Consider the following 20679-nt stretch of genomic DNA (forward strand, 5'->3'; position numbering starts at 1 on the left):
ATTATACCTCATTATCCTTACTGATAACAATAACTATACAAAATTAAAATATGCAGCTGTCACAAATCAATTGCACTATGTGCTCCAATGAAGCTTGAAAAATTCTAGTATTACACAAGTTGCATGGAAAGAAATAGAGTCCACAGTAAGATTTTACTCAATTATTTAAATGATTTTTTATTGAACATACCAGTTTATTGTTTCTGCTTATGTGCAGATTTAACTCTGTTACAAGTGAGCAAGTTTGTGGATAACCACATAGAGCCCAATGGAATTACACACACAATTCTAAATATCTAATCACAGGTAATCCAGAAGACTTTCTCATAATATGTCTGACAGATGACAAAAGGGGTGGCAGTTTCTGCAAGGAGCTATGGGACGTAAAAAACTCACTGAAAAGGAAGAGCTGTCTTTGCCACTCACCTGGTTTAACTTAGAGCAACAGGCTAGAAATTTTAAAATGCTGGATCACAATTTTCCTAACAAAATGATACAATAAGTGACTTTTTCTGGTGCTGTAACAGCAGGAGTGTTGTTACACTGTGGAGTTACTATACACTTCAGATGGAAAGGCCATAACTATTTGGGGAATGGGAGAGTCAGTGTTTGGATTAAAACTTAGCACATTTTCAGCCTAACAGTGCACTACTCTCTCTGTACTTGTGTTTTAAGTACTGATAACTTGTAAAGCATTTATTTTCTGTGTAACACAGAGGTGCTGCTGTCTGCTCTCTACCATTTGGGATTCTGAGTGAAATTTTTAGGGGATTTTCTCAATGGATTTATCTGCTTAGAGCCTGGAACAGTGGAGCTTTCTGTTTCTGACCTACCAAGACCAAATAGGTCTTTAGTACCCTTTTGTGTGGATTAAAGCCCAAACTTGTCTATAGTCTACATGTAAGCTCACATTCAGCTATGCCTGTTGGGTGAACTCCATAGAAGGTAGAAAAGAAAAAAAAAGGTGAAAAAAAAGAAGAAAGAAAAATTCCCTTGAGCTACTGTCATTACAGGCCCAAATGTGTCTGGATGGGCTGGGACTAGGCCTGTCTATGCAAGTCAGCCTACCTCACCACATCCCATCGAGAGATGTGAAGGAGGCTGATGTTGGGCTAATAAATGTGCTATCAGCTTCTTTTCTTCGAGAGCAGAATGCTGTATTCAGCAAAGGACAGCGAGAGCAGGGGGATGCCTGCTGGAGAACAAAGTAATATGCCTCACCTGAATTAAATGTAGCTTAAGGCCAATAGCTGTTGTAGGAGAAGAGTGCACTGTGCTTTAGGGCCCATATTCAACCAAAAAAATTGGGAGTTGTAGCTATTGCACACCAGCTAAGATTCTGTCACCCTGAAAATGAAATGCACACTCCATTTCTGGGTTGTTTTTTTTTTTGCTTTTTATATCAGAAGGTGTACATTTTATTTTGGAGTCATGTGTAACAGTGCCTACTGAAATCCCAGACCATACCTTTCAGTGTCCTGCTGTGTTACACAAAAATGTTAACTAACTGAAATATAGATTCAGATTTCTCAGGGCTGACTCCTGGAATACATAAATGGAGCATAAACCAGCTTGTAAGAGCTTTTCAGCAGATATGCAATTAAATAAGAATATCTGACTGCTCTACATGAGTAATAAACATCCCATGGCACATCCATAAGAATTGGGGCTTATATTGTGGCTTTCATTAGGTGTCACCTTTCTCCACTCAGTGGCATGTCACATGCTATTTGGCTCACCTTAAATTTGAAAGCATCTGCATGCAGTTTACATAATTTGTAAAATATACCAGAAAATCAAAAATGAAATCAAAAGATACCATATACAACTTAAAGATGAATAAAGCAAGGGTTGAAAGCCCCACCTCCTGTGAACAATATTCCAAAATAGCTCTCTTTTTGCACTCTATCATCAGGGAAAAAAAAGTGTTCTGTAACATTTGATGCTTGGCTGCATAACTCCAGATTCCCACCTCACACAAACTACTTATTAAAGCCCTGGCTAACTGCTATTCCCAGCTAAGCCTGAGGGGAAATAAGATTCATACCATATCTTTCAGTGAGACAGTGCTCGTGCTACTGTACTCTATCAGCCTTCTTGTTTTCCCCTATGTGGGCATGTTTGGCAGCTGAGAGGCCAGACTAACACAGCACCACTGTTGTATCAATTTACTCAACAAAGTTTTAAAAATATTTTTCAGCTTAGACACTCTTTTTATCATTTGTTTCCATCACTTATTGCTAGAAGGTACTTTTCAAAGCAGCAAGCAAATTTGATATTTGTACAGGTGAGGTATTAAAAGCACTGGCTCAAGTCAAGCACAGTGAAAGTGAGAGCTCTATTCTTTTTCCCTACAAACATTCCCAGACATCCTCTATTTCCATCCCATTTCTGAGTCTCTGAAGGGAGAACAGCAATTATACCAAGCTGCATAAAGCCTTTGTGATTTTTCTGAGTGGAGACTTTCAGCTGGTGATGGAAGCCAAGTTTGAACTCAAGTTATGAGGCAGGAAAGGCATAATTTACTTTAACACCTGCATCAGTTTCCAAACTGTTCCAATTGTTGGACTGTTAGCATTAATCCATGCTTGATATTAAAAAAAAAAACCAAACATTTCAGACCAGAGGATTTTCCAAAACTTTTTGAGGATTGTGTGTCATATCAAAGTGACTGAGAACAATAGGGCAAAGTTATTGGAGGCAAAAGCAAACACATCACGAAATAAACATGCATTAGTTTTCTTTTTCCATAATGAATACAAGAATTGAGCACAGACAGGAAAGGTAATCCAAAATACTACAACAGTAAGTGAATCAAATGCTGCAGTTTGATTTCAGGCAATTAATTTACAATACTGATACCAAGACCATCAGTCAAATGGCAAGGTCTTTACAACACAGAATGCTTATGGAAACACCACATCCTCTTCAAAAATACACAGTATTAAATGATGCAATGTCAGTCCACATGGTGGACCAACATGTCCAACATGTCTTCCAATAGAAATTAAGTGGAAGCAGGCAAAAATATTCAAGTTTTTTTAAGGTGCATATCCTAAACAAGAGAAAATCAAGCAATTTTGACCCAAAGCATAGAAACATAAAATAATATAAAAAATAAGCAAATATTTCCTTTTAGATTTGAAGTTCAACACATTAATCTTTAGTTATGAAAAGTTCAGAGTTTCAGCTCAGAAAACTAGGATTCTCTAGTTAAAAAAAGATGGGTTTTGGTTTTTGTCCCAAGTTTCAGGCCTGGAGATTTGTCCAAATAGACCTGTTCAGTGAGTACTTGCCCCAAATACTGTCTGTTGAATAATTCCCCACTCTCATCTCTTTTTGCCTTTAGTTAAAAGTTCTGTCAACTATTTCTCCTTCAATCTTACTGCCATATTGTATGGTTTGATAAAAAAAATTCCATTACTTTACTGCAGACTGACAAAGAAGCTGCAAGACAGAATCACTGACAGAACAGATACCCACGCTGATATAAAACACAACTTAAATTATAGATGCTTTCAGTCTAAATTCTTCGTTCCACAAAACAAGTAAGGCTTATGAGATCACCCATGCATTCTCAAAGATAAGTACTTTCAGATGACATGTTCTTGGAAGCAAATGTTTATGCAGAGCCTAGGACAATTAAGCAGTAGATGACTGAGGTAGTTATCAGTCTCCTCCAGAACAGCTTTAGGAAAATTCTATAGAACATCAGTGCTTGATCACTTCAAACACGGCAAATGGAAGCTCTGTATTTCTGATCATACTTACATGCAACAAAAATTGACAGTTGCCTGTCAGGAGAACTTAATATACTCAATAAATTCAAATTAATTTTTTCCCTTTATCTGTCTGGAAAAAGTTCTTCAGTAGCTCTGAGTTATAAACTCTCTTATGTCACTGATTTACCATAAAAATTAAACCAGATTACAAGCTAACATCTGTGCTGTGCTTTAACTAATAAAACAAAAAGCCATGGTAAAGATGTGCAAGTGCTTATACCAGGATGATCATCTTTAAATACACCAGCACACTAAACTGATAATACAAAAACAATTTGATCATTTGCAAGACAATTTGCAATTTGGAGTCTAGAAATATGACACACACTTTCATGATGCTCAGTATAAGGTTGTGAGGAGTTCACACTTTCTCTTGTGAGGTGGCAATACAAGGTGGAGTCAAAAAATATGTCTGTTGCTCTCTTTGGAAGCAATATTTTGGAAGAAATTATCAGCTTTTTTCCAGAAGTGCTTAAATAACTTTTCCTATTGCAAATGACATAGCTCTATATAGTTCTATACAGCTGGGGAAAAAAAAGCAACAATGACAATAACAGACTTGAGTGACAGACCTTCTTAATGCTACTTAAATATAGGAGATCTGACCCACAAAAAGACTAGGAATAGTTAAATCAGAAAAGATCATTTCCATCATCCAAAGTGCTCTTCAGATTTTCGCTGTGACTTTTGAATAAAATCACTCCAGTCTCCATAAATATTACACATGCACATCTCAAAGAAAAAAATACGCTTCCTCTAATGCCCCCAGAACTGTCCTGGAAATTTGAAGTGAAACTATATAAGCACTGTTTATCAGAAAGAATTCACACTGATAATCTGTAAAGGATGAAAAATGCACATTTACAGCTAGGATATACTTTTCCCTGAACAATTACTTTGTCTCTTGTCTTTAGTTCAAAAGACATTCAAGACAAAATACCTTCAAAAGGTAAGACATAGAATTGACTCCATTGGATGCTAAAAGTCATGGACTTAGGACAGTTGTTTTACGGCATATTAGACTTTTCCCATATTATAATTCCTGCTAATCCTCCCTCCAACAGACACTGTACCCCAGGTGCTAAATTGTCTTACTTTATTGCTCTCTCACTGCTTTCTTATCATAACGCCCTTTATTAACAAGCCCCTCACAAATAATTTATTTAGCTATTTAAATTCATAGCTTTAATCAGTTATACAAAACAACCATTCACAGCCAGTACTCAAAACAAGTTCTGCTGCTTTTGCTTTCAACCTGAAGAAAAAACTGGTGGTCCAAAAGTTTGCCTATTTTTTTCCAACTACATTAGTTGGTTTGACAAAAAATTTTACCTCTTTCTCCAAACCCTTCCTCTTTTCAAGGATCACAGCCCTTCTAAGAGATAAGAACTTCAGGTAGAAAGTACTTCTCCAGATCTAAAATACAGGCAGACTATACAATGCAATCTGGGACAAGATCATGCAGTGAATTTGTGACTGCCAGGAGACCTGAACTTATTCCTCAGTGCAGCAACCCATTTGCGAAGTGGAGGACTGGATTCTGCACTTCAGTCTGCAAAATGGAGATAATGGCAGTATATGTCTCTCTTTTTTTTTTTTTTAAGATGCTCAGGACCAAAAAAAAAAAATGCTATAAGCCTTGCAAAGGCAAAGTCCAAAGTCTCTGGTCCAAAGACTTAAGTACACCAATAGTCTCAGCTTTACGCATGCATACTGGGCTGGATTGGGGCAAGAGCATCCTGTAGTTTGAGAACTCTTGCTGGCATCTGTCTTGCCCTTTCCGGTTCTACACTCTTAATTCTCTCTAGGCAAAAGACTAGAAATACAGTATATCATACAAATTATCACTTGAGAACAGTTCCAATAAATGCTTTTTATAACCATGTTATACCCTTTGGGGAGGTAATTTGCCTAAAGATATTTCTTTGAAGAGAAAACTTCATGACTGCTATAGTGTGAAGATCTCAAACATTTGAATCAGCAGAGTCCTAGTGCACTGAGCACAATGTACTCACCACTCTGAAAAATTCACATTCACAGGCTACATTTCTGCTACGATACCCAATTCATCAATACTACTGAAATCTGCCTGTCTGCCTGGGAAATAAGTTACTACCAGAGATAGCAAGGTAGGTGTAAATTTGGATCTGAGTAATATTGGTTAGAGACACACACAGTGTGCATCTTTAGTTCTAGTTTCTTCCAATTTAAATAAGAGTTACATTTCCCTGCTGAGCGCTCAGAGAAACTAGCTATCGCTGTAAGCAAAGGAACCAAGTGAAACAGATTCTGGTTTAAAAAACAAAAGAACACACAGATAGATCACAATAAGAAGCTGCTGATAGGTTTTACTGCTAATGAAAAAAACCCAGCACAGTATACTGAGACAAAGGCTAATCTTGGTGAGACCTGAGATGCACTACAGTCTCTAAAAACTGGCCAAGTACATTATTTGATAGTTATATACATCACTAGGATAAACTAGCTTTAGAGTATGAGAATTAAATTTGTCTTTGTGTCTACAGTTTCCTCAAAGACTGTCTGACGAGCTTTAGATTGTGCTTGTAGCTGCTAAGTGGGAAAAATATTTATAAAAAAACATGCTATCAGAGACTTCATACCTCTGAAGACCTGCAGTCCTAGCCATATAGCAATAGCCTGTCTCCTAACCTCTGTATGCAGCTTCTCTCATTACTCAGTGTTCACTTCTCCCACTTCAAAAAGAGCTCTCCTGCCTTCTGAGTTCAGAAAAAAAATCTTCCAATTCTGTAATCGTTATCAAGTCCTCTTCAACATTAGCTCATGGAGAGTACCTTTTCTCTAATACTGGCAGAGATGCCTGCTGGAGATGCCCTTCAGGAAACAGCTTAGCTGTAAGATGCATGGATAAACAACAGTTCCATCAAGACAGGACACCCAGCCTGGAGAACACTAAACCCCTTTGAAGCCAACTGTCACACCATCTGAGATATATGTGTTTGCTGGTTACTTTGTGCACTTTTCCTTCTCATCCAGTGAGCTTGAAAATACATAGTTCTGGAACTCAAAAATAGACCCCCACTGCCCAGGCACACTGAACTGCATGTCAAAGACAAGTCACTAAGAAATGAAGGAGGATGGCAGTAGAGACCCATCTTTGGGAAAGAGAGAAGTGGAAAGCAACGGTCTGTGACCTACTACCATCCAAGACATGCTGCCCATCTGGTGATGAAATTCAGATGACTCCAGTTCATCTGATACAGGCTGATCAACCAACTGGGCATTCCTGACATTCAGATAAGAAGTTACCACAAAGCCCTGGGAATGAGAATGAAGTCTGAAAGGGAATGGGTGTTGTCTTTCTGAATCCTTTTGGCTGAGATCAAGGCACAGGCATAAATCAACAGGTACTGGAGAGCATTTAGGAACACCATCCTTTGGATGGGGAAACAAAGGCTAGCAGTGAGTCCATCTGACAAAGAATGGAAAGAGCACATTAGGACATGTTTGTCAGCTAAGCGAGGAGACCTTTATACTAGGTTTGAAAGGACAGCAACAAAAACCCAGAGAGAAATAAGAGCTGTGACCTACTGGAAAAACAGGAAACTGGGGAGAAAATGGTGGTGGTGGTGGGGACAGGATATAAGAAGGGGAAAAACCTGGATAATCTGCTGAACCATAGATCCTATGGTAAACTGAGTATGATGCCGGAGTACAAAGACAGAACTGCAACTTAACTGGCACTACAATAACTTGGCAAGAGTCTCAGGATTGTAGTATGGGTGTTACAAGTTTATTGTGAAACCTCTGAGGCTCAGGAGTTCTCCTGACTGTTGTGTTGTATGGCAAGATGCCTCTTAGGAATATGAAGAAGGTTTTTTCCGTGCCTTATCCTAGACTGCAGTCTGGTCTGCAGAGCTTGGGTTCTAACTGTAAAGCAGAAATGACTAACTGGGATGGCTGTAATGGTTTGAAAGAAGTACCTATTGAATTTCAGATGTGGAAGTATTAACATGCTAGTATTATTACCTGTTCTGTAACCACTTTAAGTGTTGCATTATACCAATTCAGACTAGCATCTTGATGCCTCTCAGTGCATAGCTTCAGCTTTGCATATATTTGAGACAAACTGGGGATCATTCAAACTCATCTAATCCTGGGAATGGTAACCTGGTATACCTGGGAAACTTGTATAGCTGAGTGCTCTAAACATCCCTTCAACTTTCTTCCTGTTTTTACAAATACTCTTCTTCAGGGTGGATTTAATGAGAGGATCTGCAGCCTATTCACTTAAAACTACCAGTCACATGATAGGAGAATGGCTGTAAACATGATAGCAAGACAAGAGCAGTGTCATGGTGGGATGTGTTTATTTTCAAAAAAATATGGAAGGTTTATTTTTTTTGCCCCTCTCCCCCTTTTTTTTCTTAGAAAAAGCTTAAAGATAAGCCTAAGTGGCTGATACTGACACTGCCTCTCCTAGTATCTTGAGATTTGCCTCCAGGACTTCCTTGCCTGGTTCCACCGCTGATATTCGCAACCACTAATTCTTTGTCAAGACTGTTTTTCCAGAAGACTGTATCTGCTTGGTATTACATAGCCTTGTCAGCTGCTTCAACAAGCTGTGCACTCTAGCCTAGTTCAGGCTCATTCCTTGCTCTCGCTCAATACATCACAGTCACCATAATGTCTCTACACAGCATTCACCTTGGTTAGGTCCTTTGTTGCAAACAGCCTGAAATACTCATAAACTAGAGTTTCAAAACTGCTAAATGAAATGCATTAGCTAGCACATTTTAAAGATAACATTTGTCCTTGTTTAGGCATGCTGTTGGAGACAGCAGTCAGGATTCAGAGGCTGCAGAAAAATCAGCAGAAGTAGTATAGTTCTGGTCTTTATTCTGTACAACTCACATGAGCCCACTTGCCAGCTTACTCTTAATTGCTGGACTTGTCTGGAGGTAAAAGACTTTGCAAAGCAAAATAGCTATTTAACTTGCAAGTCAACACTCAGACTGCAGCAAAAGGAAGTGAAAAACTAAACAGACTTTATTGCTGTAACTAAAGCCATGATTCCATTGGCCCCAACTACAACCGCAGCTCAATTTCACAAAATCCTTCTGTAAAAACTGGAGATACAATTCTGATATTTAAAACAGTGTTAATAACAAAGGTTATTTCACCCCCATAAACAAGAATGCATCTTTTTTCAAACTTAATTACTCTGTAAACAAAAACAACACTTCCTTTAGGCTAAATCCTGCACTCCATTCTAAATTTGAGGAAACATCTATTTCCAGAGCAGATGGGGTGACTCAGCTATCAACAGAATCTGCACTCCCTGGACACAGGCAGTGGAGAGAAGGCCTAGATGGAATAGGGCTGTATAGTGCAAAACACCGCAAAAACAGAAATACATGCCCTTTAAAAAAGAGAAAGTACAGTCCAGTGTGCAGCAGCCAGGAGTTACTATTAAAATAGACAGTGCTATGAAAACATTAGTTGTGTGTCCCATAATGACCCTCTTTCCCCCCACCTCAAAGTCACAAACAGCATTATATATGTTTGGGAAAAGAAACTCATTAGGACACTGCATGCCCATGTGCAATATTCAGGATGTCCTTGATAACCTCAAAGGGATTGTAGTAAACTGGAAAAGGTACAGAAGAGTGCTGTAATGATGAACAATGAAGAACCATTAAATAGACAGCATCTTCAGCCTGGAAGATATGACTGAGGGAAGACATGATGTAAGGTATGAAAATCATGAAAAGTGTGGATAAGATGATTAAGGAACAATTGTTCACTACCTCTTCTAATAAGCAAACTAGCCAGGTATGAAGTGACAGATTCAAAAGTACCAAAGAGATAGTTCTTTCACAATGTGTGGTGAGCTGTGCAACTCATTGCTAAGGGAAGCTATGGATACTAGGAGTTTATGCAGGTTCAGGGAGTGAAAGGAGGTTGACAAAAGAAAAATTGGTTGTGTTAATAAATACAGGTACAATGTTGTTGACTCAGGAAATTCTTGAGCTGCCGATCGCTGGAACTGGGAAAATATTCTGAGAAAGAATTAGTTCAAATTCTTTCAGTTCTGACCTATCAGTTCAGAAAAGGGTAAAAAATATACCATAGACACTTTGCTGCTCTCGAGGATCAGATATTGATCTAGGTGAACCTTTTTTACTGATCCAGGATTGCTCTTATGATGAATTGGAATAGAAGCGTGCTAGGCATGAGTGCATCAGCTGCTTTTTTCTTAGTCCGTGCCAATCCAAAGGACCTACACGGGAATGGAGATTTCAGCTGTGGCAACTCCAACTCCATGAGAATGCCTCAGTGGCAGAGCTACCACAATTCTTTGCGAGAGTTAGGATACTATGGATAGCACTGCAAGGCTTGTACATTCCACAGTTTCTGAGGATTCACTAGTAGAGTGTGGCAGGCTGCAGACAGTACTTCAACCAGCAAATTAAAAGAGCATTCACAGGGTATTTGGACCAAATGGATTCTGCCTGACAATCCCAGTTTTCTTGGGGACTAGCCCTAGAAGGAATTGATTTTTGTAAGCATCTTCTATCATTCTGAAGGCTTATGTTTTAAGGTCTTTTTCAGTTGCATGCTGTGTATGTAGAGACTTGTAACAGAAACATTAAGTTTAGTATCAATGAAGAACAGAATAAACAGAACAAAGGCTTAAAAGGCCTATGTTGAGAAGGATACCATTCCCAGCAATCCAGTTTCAGAAGTAAACTGAGGAACATTTTATGTCAAGACCAAAAGGCCTGCACTTGAAGACTGCAGTACAGTTCATTCTTCAGCAGAAGACCCATCCTAACACTGAGGGTGACAACAGGACTGCTACATATCACAAAACATTCATTTCTGAGTTAGTCCAACAGCAAAACAGACTACAGATGTGTATTTCAAACATACATTGCAAACAAGAAAAAAATATGACGGACAGCAACCTGGCCTAAGATTTATGGAAGCTGAGGTCAGCAAAAGTCTAAGGCAAAAGACCACCCCATAAGAACCAATGACTCCTAAAAGGTATGAGAGATCTGTCCAAAATACTAGCTTGTCATCATTAGCCAAGAAGAACCCCAGAAATGTGATGAAGACTCAACAGCTGGAACTTCTTGTCCTTTGTATCTCACAAAAATGACCCCAGCCAGACCTCCTTTGCACATGCATCTTGGTGCTTGTGAGTATGCGAGTGTGAATGAGTGAGAGAGTGTGAATGCATAAAATCAACTTGCTAAAAGATTTTGTAAATAAGTATCACCTTCCCATTTCACAGAACCTCACACTGAGTTTTATTTTGCTAATTTCCCTGCATGTATTTTATTACACAAAAGAAAGTGTGCCAATGCACTGCAGATTCTTGCAAGAAGAAAGATATTTAGCACACTCAGCTTTTTTCATGCTCTGGGCATATTTTCCACTCGTGTGGAGCACTGACATACAACCTGTAAATTTATTCCAAGGAAAAATCTATAAACAAGGAGTTTGTGCATGTTTAAGTAGCAGCTATGGAAATGAGCTAAAAAAAAAAAAATCCAAATTTTGCAATTTAACATAAAATGCTTTAATTTTAAAATGCCCAGTAAATTTCCATATGTTATACTATGGGACTGCCTACCTCAAAAACACTGACACAATATAAGTAATTCCTTACCAGTCTCTTTTGCTGAAGCTGTTCTCTAAGTAATCTGTCTTCTGGTAAAACATCACATAGAAGAAAATAATTGTCCTGTTCTTCTGTTAAGAGATTAGGAAGTGAGGGTGAGGGAAGGAAAGTTGCAGCTGCTTTGAATATTTGAGGCATATAATTTGCTAAACCTTCAGGGTGCTTTAAGAATATGAGACGATTTTTTTACCTTTAAAAATCAGTTATTTTATTTTCATAATTTAATGAAACATATTTAAGTATTTTTATACACATATTTTTACACAATATTTATAAGCCTTTGTCAGTAATTACACATATGCTTCTGATCTTAAACTGAATTGTATTTACATCATTTATATCACAGTACAAAGACAAAAATATAGCATAGATTTCCCCCCTCCACCTTTAGTCTCTTTTATGTTGGGTTTTCTGGGGCCATCAAAGCAATTTTAATCATTGATATTGGTCACAGTTTAAAATCAGCATGAAAGAAACATCAAATGAGCTTTAATTCTATATTGCATGTGGGATTTTTAAGTTATTTTACCAAGGAACAGTTAGTAGTCATATCGTGCCAAAGCAGCAGAATTGTGAAGTACAGTCTTTGGTCTTGTGTCGGAGCCCAGACAACTGCAGTCTTCTTACTCTTAACATGAAGACGTTTTCTCCTAATATTCTTGGGGCAGTGGTAAGCATAATGACAGGGGAAAGGAATAGTGGTTGCGGCCCCATTGTCCAGAAGTAGTAGCATGAGTGGGGTGGGGGTCAGGGTGACATTGGAAAGACAGTTCACTAGGAATGCTTCTCCACATTTCTGGAAAAACTGTCACCACTTATTATGCAGTGGGTACCAAAGCTTCCTTAGCCATGATGTGGAGCAGCACTGCTTCTAGGTCTTGACTTACAATGTGGCCTCAATTCACCAGACCATTTAAGTATGTACTAGAGTTCATCCTCACTCAGTATAGTGCTGAAGTACATGTTGAAGTACAATCCTATTGAAAAGGTAAATTTAAACATGTGGTTAACAGTTAAACATGACTTCTGCGGTTTTCTGGCCTAGTGTCAGATTACTTCACACTTAGCTGGATCAAAGCAGCAGTATATGCCATAAATTATTACATGATCTGACCAATGGAGAGTAGATAAGCAGCGTACTTACTTACCTAATGGAGCTTCGGAATTTGTTCTTATCACACTACAAAAATCTGTGATGGGCTGCTCTGTGAACCTCTTCTTCCAATACAAGATGTATCTTTAAAAAAGAGGGGAGGAGAATTAATAAAGGAGGGAACATCAGAAAGTTTAATAAACAGTTGATCGGCTCTCATTTTTTTCATCCTTTGAATTCTTAGAGTGCTTGAGTTTGTTTTTTTTTTAATCCCTGTCTGTTTTTTCCTCCTTTAATCTGGTTTTCCAGTTCACTAAATTTATTCAGCTTCATTAAAACAAGGTTCAGCTACCCTGCCAAAATAAGTGAAGATTTAAGTAAGAAAGATTTGCATTAAGTTCTACATAAACAATGTGACCTATTCACGTCTTTAGACAGAAATGCCACTCAGATGCATCTTTACTGAACAGATATGCTACAGGGCACTCTCCGATTCCCAAAATATTGTGCTCGGTGTTCTGCAAGATGCAGACAAGAAACTAAAACTCAGTAAAAACACAAACTTGTCAAAAGCCAGGTTTTGGCAGGTCTCCTGTGGAACTACACTGAAAACTGTAGCTTGGCAGACAACTAGAAAGACAGAAAAATGAAATCCTCAAACATCTGGAGGTGGGCTAGCAGACAGAATAAGGATGGCCCTAAATACATCTTGAAAGTTTAATCCATTGACTACAGCTGTTTAAAAAACAAGCTTGTACAATGCTTGTACTATAGAAGCATTGACAGACTCCCAACCGAGCTTAGGGTCCCACTGAACTAGAAGCTACTGTCTAATCAAGAAGAAACCATCACTTACAATTATACATGAAGGGAACCAAGCAGCCCTTGTGCTAATTATTCAGAATCTTACCACAAAAAATTCTGCAAATGCTTAAATGCATGGTTATCCTTACATCCATGACTCGTGCATAATATCAATCATGTAAGATTTGGTAAGATAAAGCCCAACTACTCAAAGACTGCTTTGTATTGATATGCCATCAACTTAGGAAAAAAAAGCATAAAAATTCAGACACCATTATTATGAGAAAATTTCTAAACAGTTGTAGCTGTTCACACTGGCACAATCTGACAGTTTACTTCCCACAGCTGTCACATCCTGCAGTGGTTCATACTACCTCTATCTATGATTTATCTTAATTTATGAGAGTTTTAATTAAAGCAGCCAAGGAATCAGCACGTTTGTCTCTGCTAACTCTGACACAGAGAGGGTTAACCTCTAGCACAGCAGACAGCTAAGCACATTAATGCCAGCATGAATGGCTGAAGTGCATTCAGAGGCATCATTAGACGTCTAAAAGTGAGAGGTGAGCATTTTGCTTTTTTCCCTGCCCGTTCCACTGCTCAGTACACAATGAAATAGTTTTGCTGTTACACAGAAAAACAAGTCTTCCAGGATAAGTCTTCCCTGAGTTTTTCAGACATAAACATGAAAATGAAGGGATTTCAAGATGTCATTTAGTCTGTCCCCTGCACTGAAATAGCACTGAACATCATTCAGACAAAATCTTACCTGACCTTAACGTCTGTGCCATGAAGCTTATTGTTAGAGAATTTCATATCATAAGATTTAACCCAAATAGTCAATGCTCATATGAAGCCAACTCCTTGTCATACTACCAGGGACAGAGAACAAGTGATCAGTGTCCTCTTTATATCAGTCATTCACAGAGTGGAAGATTATTTCCCTTACTTCCTCCCCTTCCCCCTAGACCCAATATATTTTTCCAAGCTAAACAAAGCAAATTTGTTAGCTTTTCCTCATAGGAACATTATAAAACATGACTAATCATTAGCATTGCTCTCTGTTAGATTCTCAGTTCTTGTAGTTCTGTCAAGCAATGTAATGCCCAAGACTGAAAGTAACTCATTGCTGAGTATAAAAATATTTATTTTTATTTGTAGTTATTTCTCTGTATTTTTATGCCCCACTCTCCTGTTTAACATCTCAGATTATACTTGCTTTTTTGTATGCAGTACTAGACTATTCTACCGATATTCAGTACTGCAATTAAGAGAAGGTACACCTCAGGGTTACAGCTCCACCATTTCACATCCTGGAGCCACCTACTTTAAGATTTAGCTACTTTCCAATTGCATTAGCAGCAAAAAGAATCTAAATGGACATTTTCTTGAAAAAGTGATTTTAAAATACATTTCTTTTAACCCAGGATAATCCCCCAAGCACAGTTAACTGCCATTCCATTACTGAGCAGTTCTGATCCCTTTATTTATCTGAGGAAACTAGCATTATCCCAGAGAACATTGCATTCTTGCTCTGCCTGCTTTCAGCATAAAAGCAAACAAAAAACAAGTGTCCATTTTCAATTTTAAGCAGTGTTAAGCTCACACTTCTGAATAAGGGTTTATAGGGCTTACACTTGCCAAATTTCATCTTAATCTTTCATTTTTGCATCTTGATAGTCAAACACAAGTTATTGGCTTTGGCTGAGTATCTAATCACAGAAGACCTACCAGAAAATGCCATTTAGTCAATAAATTAGGCAGCTAAAGTTTAAACACTGCAACAGAACTATCGACAAATTGGTAGGTACCATCTAGCCTCATGACTGGACCATACATTGTTGTGCGCGAAAACAGAATGCCAAGCAAGTGCTGGAATTACAAGCCAGCTGGGCCTGTGCCAGCTACTGGAGGAAGTTAAGAGAGAGAAAGCCAGGTGTGACTCTGCTGAGATGATCAATGACACAGCTGTGGAAGGAGTCACAGTTACATGTAGATCACAGTACTGTAAATTATAGCTAGGGATTAAACATGATTTCTGTAGGGAAATACTGGCATCCTTAAGGTAGCGTAAATGAATTTTATACCAGAAAGTGAGAGTTCATGTACTGAAGAGTTTCTGCTTACAACACAGAGCTTTAGGAAGTTACACAGCAGTAGAAATAGTCTTGCCTTTAAGAATAAAACCAATAATTGGAAGAGTTGATTGTCTAGAATGTGTGTTATTAAATAAACAGCTCTCTAGATTCTACAGAAGTTGTTGAATAACAACAGGATCTGAAAAGTCACTATGATATGACAATTTCTAACACATGAATTGTCCTGTATCCCAATTATCAACTCTCCTGATCCTAGCAACATCTTGGGGGAGTGAGGAGAAACCAACCTTACAATCCAACAACAAAAAGAACATCAAAAAAATCCTCCCAAAACAAACAGCTTCAAAATAAGTATTTAAAAAAGACAATCCCTGGGTTTCTAAAGCTTTTTATAATATTTGCACACATATATACCATATTTAAACCCTAAAAACCCTTACCTTTGAAAATCTGCAACCAATTTCACATCTGCTATGACAAGCTTGTGTTCAATAATCATGTGCTTCAGGAGTAGTTGGTTTTGTTCTGCTAAGAGATAGCATTCTTTGCAGAAAATGCAAGGCACATATGGGGAGCTTTCTACAGCAGCAACACCACCTGGACTTTCTGGCAGAGAGAGAGGCTCCAAAATACACTCTGTATCTAAGATAAATAAAAAGAATAATTAAATTTGATTAAGAGAGAAAATCTGCATCACTCAGAGTACTTTTAGGCAGTATAGGTAAAACCTGGGAAAGTAGGTTTTTTGGTCTTGGTTTTGTTGCATGGATGCCTCTACCAACAAATGTTTGGAAGCCAGTTAATTGCACTATTTCCAAAAGAACTGTGTGAAGTTAGAACAGGCTAGTACTTGAGTATCTGCTCCAAGTGAAATTCCCAGCTGACATCAAGTCAAAGCTTATCAGACAGTAAAAGTGCACTGCTTATTACGACAGGAAGTTTAGTGATGAGAAGCCTATTTTTCTTCCTTTAGCTACCTAGTCTACTGGCTGATGTAAATGAAGCTTGTCTATGTCACATTCTTCACACTATCAGCAAGGCATTAGACTGAATAGGACAGACTGTTTTCTACGCGGACTTACCTTATTTATTGCACAGTACTCTATCATTTTCTGACTTTTAATGGGCTGTATGTATTTGATTTGTCTTTTTCCCATTAGGATCTTTCTTACTGTTCTGTGACAAAGGAAAAGGCTATTCTTGCCAAGGATTACTGTTACGTGAAAACCTAGGCCTACCAAAGCACTTCCTAACCGTACACGTAATGAGGAGGGGCCAGGGCTGCCCTGTATGGAAAGGTTAATAGCCCTTGTTTGCACTATCCTGTACTAGAGCCAGGCCATACATTATTCACACATATAACAGCATGAAGAGATGAGTCACTAACTGATGTTCTCCAGGTTCATTGGTGTCTGAAGTTCAATGACTGGATGGAACGCACAGTACTGCAGTAGCATTGCCTCTTCTCCCTTACCCAAATAAAAAGATTGATCTGGGGTATGTGTCCTCCCCACCATTTAAACTGCAGCAGTGTAAATTCATAAGCTCTTCTACTGGCATGAATTAGCATAATGCATTAACAATATTTATCAGCTAGAAGAATCAATGTGTAACAATTCTTGCCCTACAAAATTCATATATATATATATAAAAATTTATTAATTAATTAGATATGCTAAATCTGGTAACTTGCCCACATGGAAAATGTGAAAAATAATTTAAAAAGTCGTAACCATTTAGCTTTTTCTTCTAGGAAAATAAGCTAAAGGAACTACGTTCTCTCCCTCATGCACGCTGCCAAGACTTTGGAATAACCAAAGCAGGGCTAAAGTATCAGAGATCGACCTGGGAAATTCCTGAAAATTCTGTGACAAATTGTCCTCTAGGTAAAGGAAGAGGTGCAGAGGTGGGACGAGGGCTCTGCTGTCCCTAGCACACACCGTTCACCAGCAGCTGGCCAGCCAGTTTGCGCACACTGTGCTCCAGGGCAGCCACAGCATGTGCTGACTGATGCTCAGCAGGGACGTTGTAGGGGCAGAGGGTAAGCTGGAGTTATTGGGGGCCACAGGAGGAAAAGGGTAGAAAACTGTAGGAAACAAAACCATAGGCTTCATTAGTTCCACGCTGCTCATGGAACAAAAACCCAACCCTACAAAACTGTTAAGGTTTCTACTCATGACATGTGAAAAATTAAAACTTCCTAGAAAGGCAGTGACTTGGCTGAAGACTGATGGCCAGGTTACACTGAATTCAGTTTATCTGACACAACTAAACAGCACAGAGAAATGGTAGCTGCGCTACCATGGAGCATAGCTTTACCTGCAGCAGTACAACTGCTACTGACAAGCTAACATTTTTTCTCTCCTAGTTTTACCTGCACTTCAGCTTATTCCCTTCCCCCAAGTATTTCTTTATCAAACTGGGATATGTATAAATTGTTCCATTTTTTTCTATTTTAAGAACAGCAGCTGCTACACTAAGTGATATAGCATTTCTCATGAAAAGATCAGCACTCCTAAGCAAAACTGATTTTACCTGCAAGATTTTAGGTCTGTGAATTCCTATAGTTAGTATTTGTTTACAGCCTGAAGAATCATTAAAACATGTTTACAGAGAAAAATAGAGCAACTTAATTTCCTCTGCAATTGCCGACTCTCACTGATGCCAAGACAACTAAGAAGATAGTCTGTCAGCCAGTTCAGCTGTGCCCAGTGAGCAGCTAGACTGCTTTTTGTTCATTTTTGGTTTAAGTCTCTTGCAATGACCTATTTAAACACTTAGAAGTCCTAATAAGCAAATGCCTATCTGACTCAACAAACCAACTTTCAGAAGACAGGGGTATATGGCAGGAAGTGCTATTCACAACAAGGAGCTGACACAGTTATTTAGCAGGAATACTTGGAAGTAGCAATTGTTTGGACTTGAAGAAAAGGTTAAAGACGGAGCTGTTAATCTTTAAGTTTAGTGGTGAGCTGCAGAGAGGAATAAACAGGGGTGGAGAACTTTTTGATGCCCAAAGAGAGCAGATAATACTAAAAGAGAATAATTTAAATATAGACTACAGGGTAGCACCTGAAGAAGCTTATGCAATTTATTATAAAGGCACTTAAAGGAGGAGGTGAGGGGAAAAAAGAAACCATGAAAACATCCTTGTTCTCATCTGCTGCAAAAAACACTGAACAAGAGGATGAATGCTCAGAGCTGAACAAAGATGTACAGCCTTTAGCACAGAACTTAATGGATTAGCACATAACACAAACATCAAGATAGTACAAATAAAGCTAGGCATATTATTGAAATCTCTGCAAAAGCAGCTAATTTTTACTGCTATATTTGGAGCACAGTGGTCACAGGTACTGAAGAAAGCTGTTGAACTGTAGAACACAGCTGAGGGCTAACAGGGAAATAGAAACACTCTGATCAAGTTCTCAGACTCCACCAGGACTTCCACATATAGAGACACTTGAAAATCAGGGAAAAGCAGCAAGCTTTCTCTTAAGGTTTATTGTCACAAGAATAACTGCACAGGGTCAGATTAAACATCCATCTAGTACAGTACTCTGTGTGACAGCGACAAGAAGTAAAAACCTAGGGAAGAGTATAAAAATAGGGCAAACAAACAGTTACCAGACAAATTGCATAGCCTTCCAGAAATTTGAGGGTTGAGACTTTGCGTTACAGGCTATACCTGTACCTCTGTTTAACAGTATTTTATGGGTTTTTCTTTCATGGATTTGTTTCAACACTTTTTGAAATTGTCTGTCTTTTAACACCTATGAAGACCTGTAGCAATGTTTCACTTTCTCCTAACTGTCATTCATGCCTTTTTGTCCTTGCTCAATTCTTTTCTAGTTCTATTCCACCCTTTTTAAAATGTGAAGGAGAGATCTAGAACTCTACAGGAGTGGAAGGAAATGGATTCCTAAACTAGCAGTTTTTCCTCAATCTCTTCTCTATTCCTTTTTTATTTCTAGCAGCTTGTTGCTTTTTGTACTATTCTTAACCATTGAACTATCTTTGGTGATTTCAAAATCTCAAAAAATTTCGAAATTAGATATTAGCATACATTACAGTGGACATATTCTCTGTGTTCGCTCCCAAGCACATTATTTTGCATTTGTTAACCTTGAATATCATTTTTATTGTCCAGTTCAATCAAATATCATGAGATTATTTTGCAATACTTCAGTTAGTCCTACTGCTTACTACTTGGAAAAAGTTTTACATTAACAGCAACATTTATCACCTAATCTCCTTTCCTAGCTATTTGTGCCTATGGTGAACAGCACAGGACTTAGTTCCCTAAGAGAACAGATCCCTGTAAGACTCTCTGTTAAGTTTCTGCCAAATTATCCTTTCAGCAGCGAGTTTTTCTCCTCTGCATAGAGGAAATACAGCACGACTGTCATGCAAGTAGATATCCCAGAGACTTCACAGAAAGTCCACCTAAACTCACGAACTAAGAAAACCCCTCTCTCATCAACAGAATTAACAGCCGACAGCTGTCACTGTGCTTGTTCAACCTTTAACATGGCAGATAAAACTGTAGTTTTTACATCTAATTCAGAGCTAAAAAATGTAAATTAGTAGAAAAAAGAGACTAGAGGAGTATATTCTTTGAAAATGAAGACTAAAAAGTGTACCCAATCTTTCAGGGGAAAAATCAAATGAATACTTCAAGGACATCGGACAATAAGATGGTATAGAAAAATGAGTTGGATCACACAAATTGCTCTCGAAACTGGAACAGGCAATACTTTTTGGTATAGGCACACATCTGATACCCAGTATAATGGTATCCTCATCTCTGGATGGGACCGCTACACCATTATAACAGTAATAAAAGAACATGAAAAAAGGCTGTCTGTTAAAGAAATCATTTGGCTTTATTTTAATCTTAAGTGCTGTTATAATACAGACTAGCTAATCTTTAGAGTTAATAAAGCAATAGGCTTGAAGTGGCATCATTGTCCTTAACTGGAACATTTTTGCTTCAAATATAACTGCTCTCAGCTCAAAACTAACATTAGTTTGCACATTAAGGAAACATTATACCCATATAGTTATGATACAGACTGTTGCAGTTCAGGCAATGTACTCTACCTGCGCAACCACACATGCTATTAACAAAAGCAATATACCGTGTAATTTTATGGCCAATACAATAGATCTGAATAACAGAAAGAAAAGTAAGGAAGGATTCTGGCCTTCAAAGCTCAGTTGTGAAAG

The 20679-nt window shown here is 38.2% G+C and overlaps 1 protein-coding gene across 3 annotated transcripts in view; it reads right to left on the reverse strand.

The window, feature by feature from the left end:
* ZNF277 (zinc finger protein 277) overlaps positions 1-20679 on the reverse strand; it is a 54293-nt gene that overhangs the window by 17036 nt on the left and 16578 nt on the right. For all 3 annotated transcript variants that reach the window (XM_026085808.1, XM_026085810.1, XM_026085809.1), the window contains exons 2-4: positions 15891-16092; positions 12603-12691; positions 11443-11525 (exon numbers count right to left, since the gene is read on the reverse strand). In XM_026085808.1, the coding sequence (XP_025941593.1) occupies positions 11443-11525; positions 12603-12691; positions 15891-16092 (374 nt within the window). The remainder of the gene's footprint in view (positions 1-11442; positions 11526-12602; positions 12692-15890; positions 16093-20679) is intronic.

Source organism: Apteryx rowi, unplaced genomic scaffold, assembly GCF_003343035.1.
Source record: "Apteryx rowi isolate R43461 unplaced genomic scaffold, aptRow1 scaffold_677, whole genome shotgun sequence".
NCBI classification, from domain to species: domain Eukaryota; kingdom Metazoa; phylum Chordata; class Aves; order Apterygiformes; family Apterygidae; genus Apteryx; species Apteryx rowi.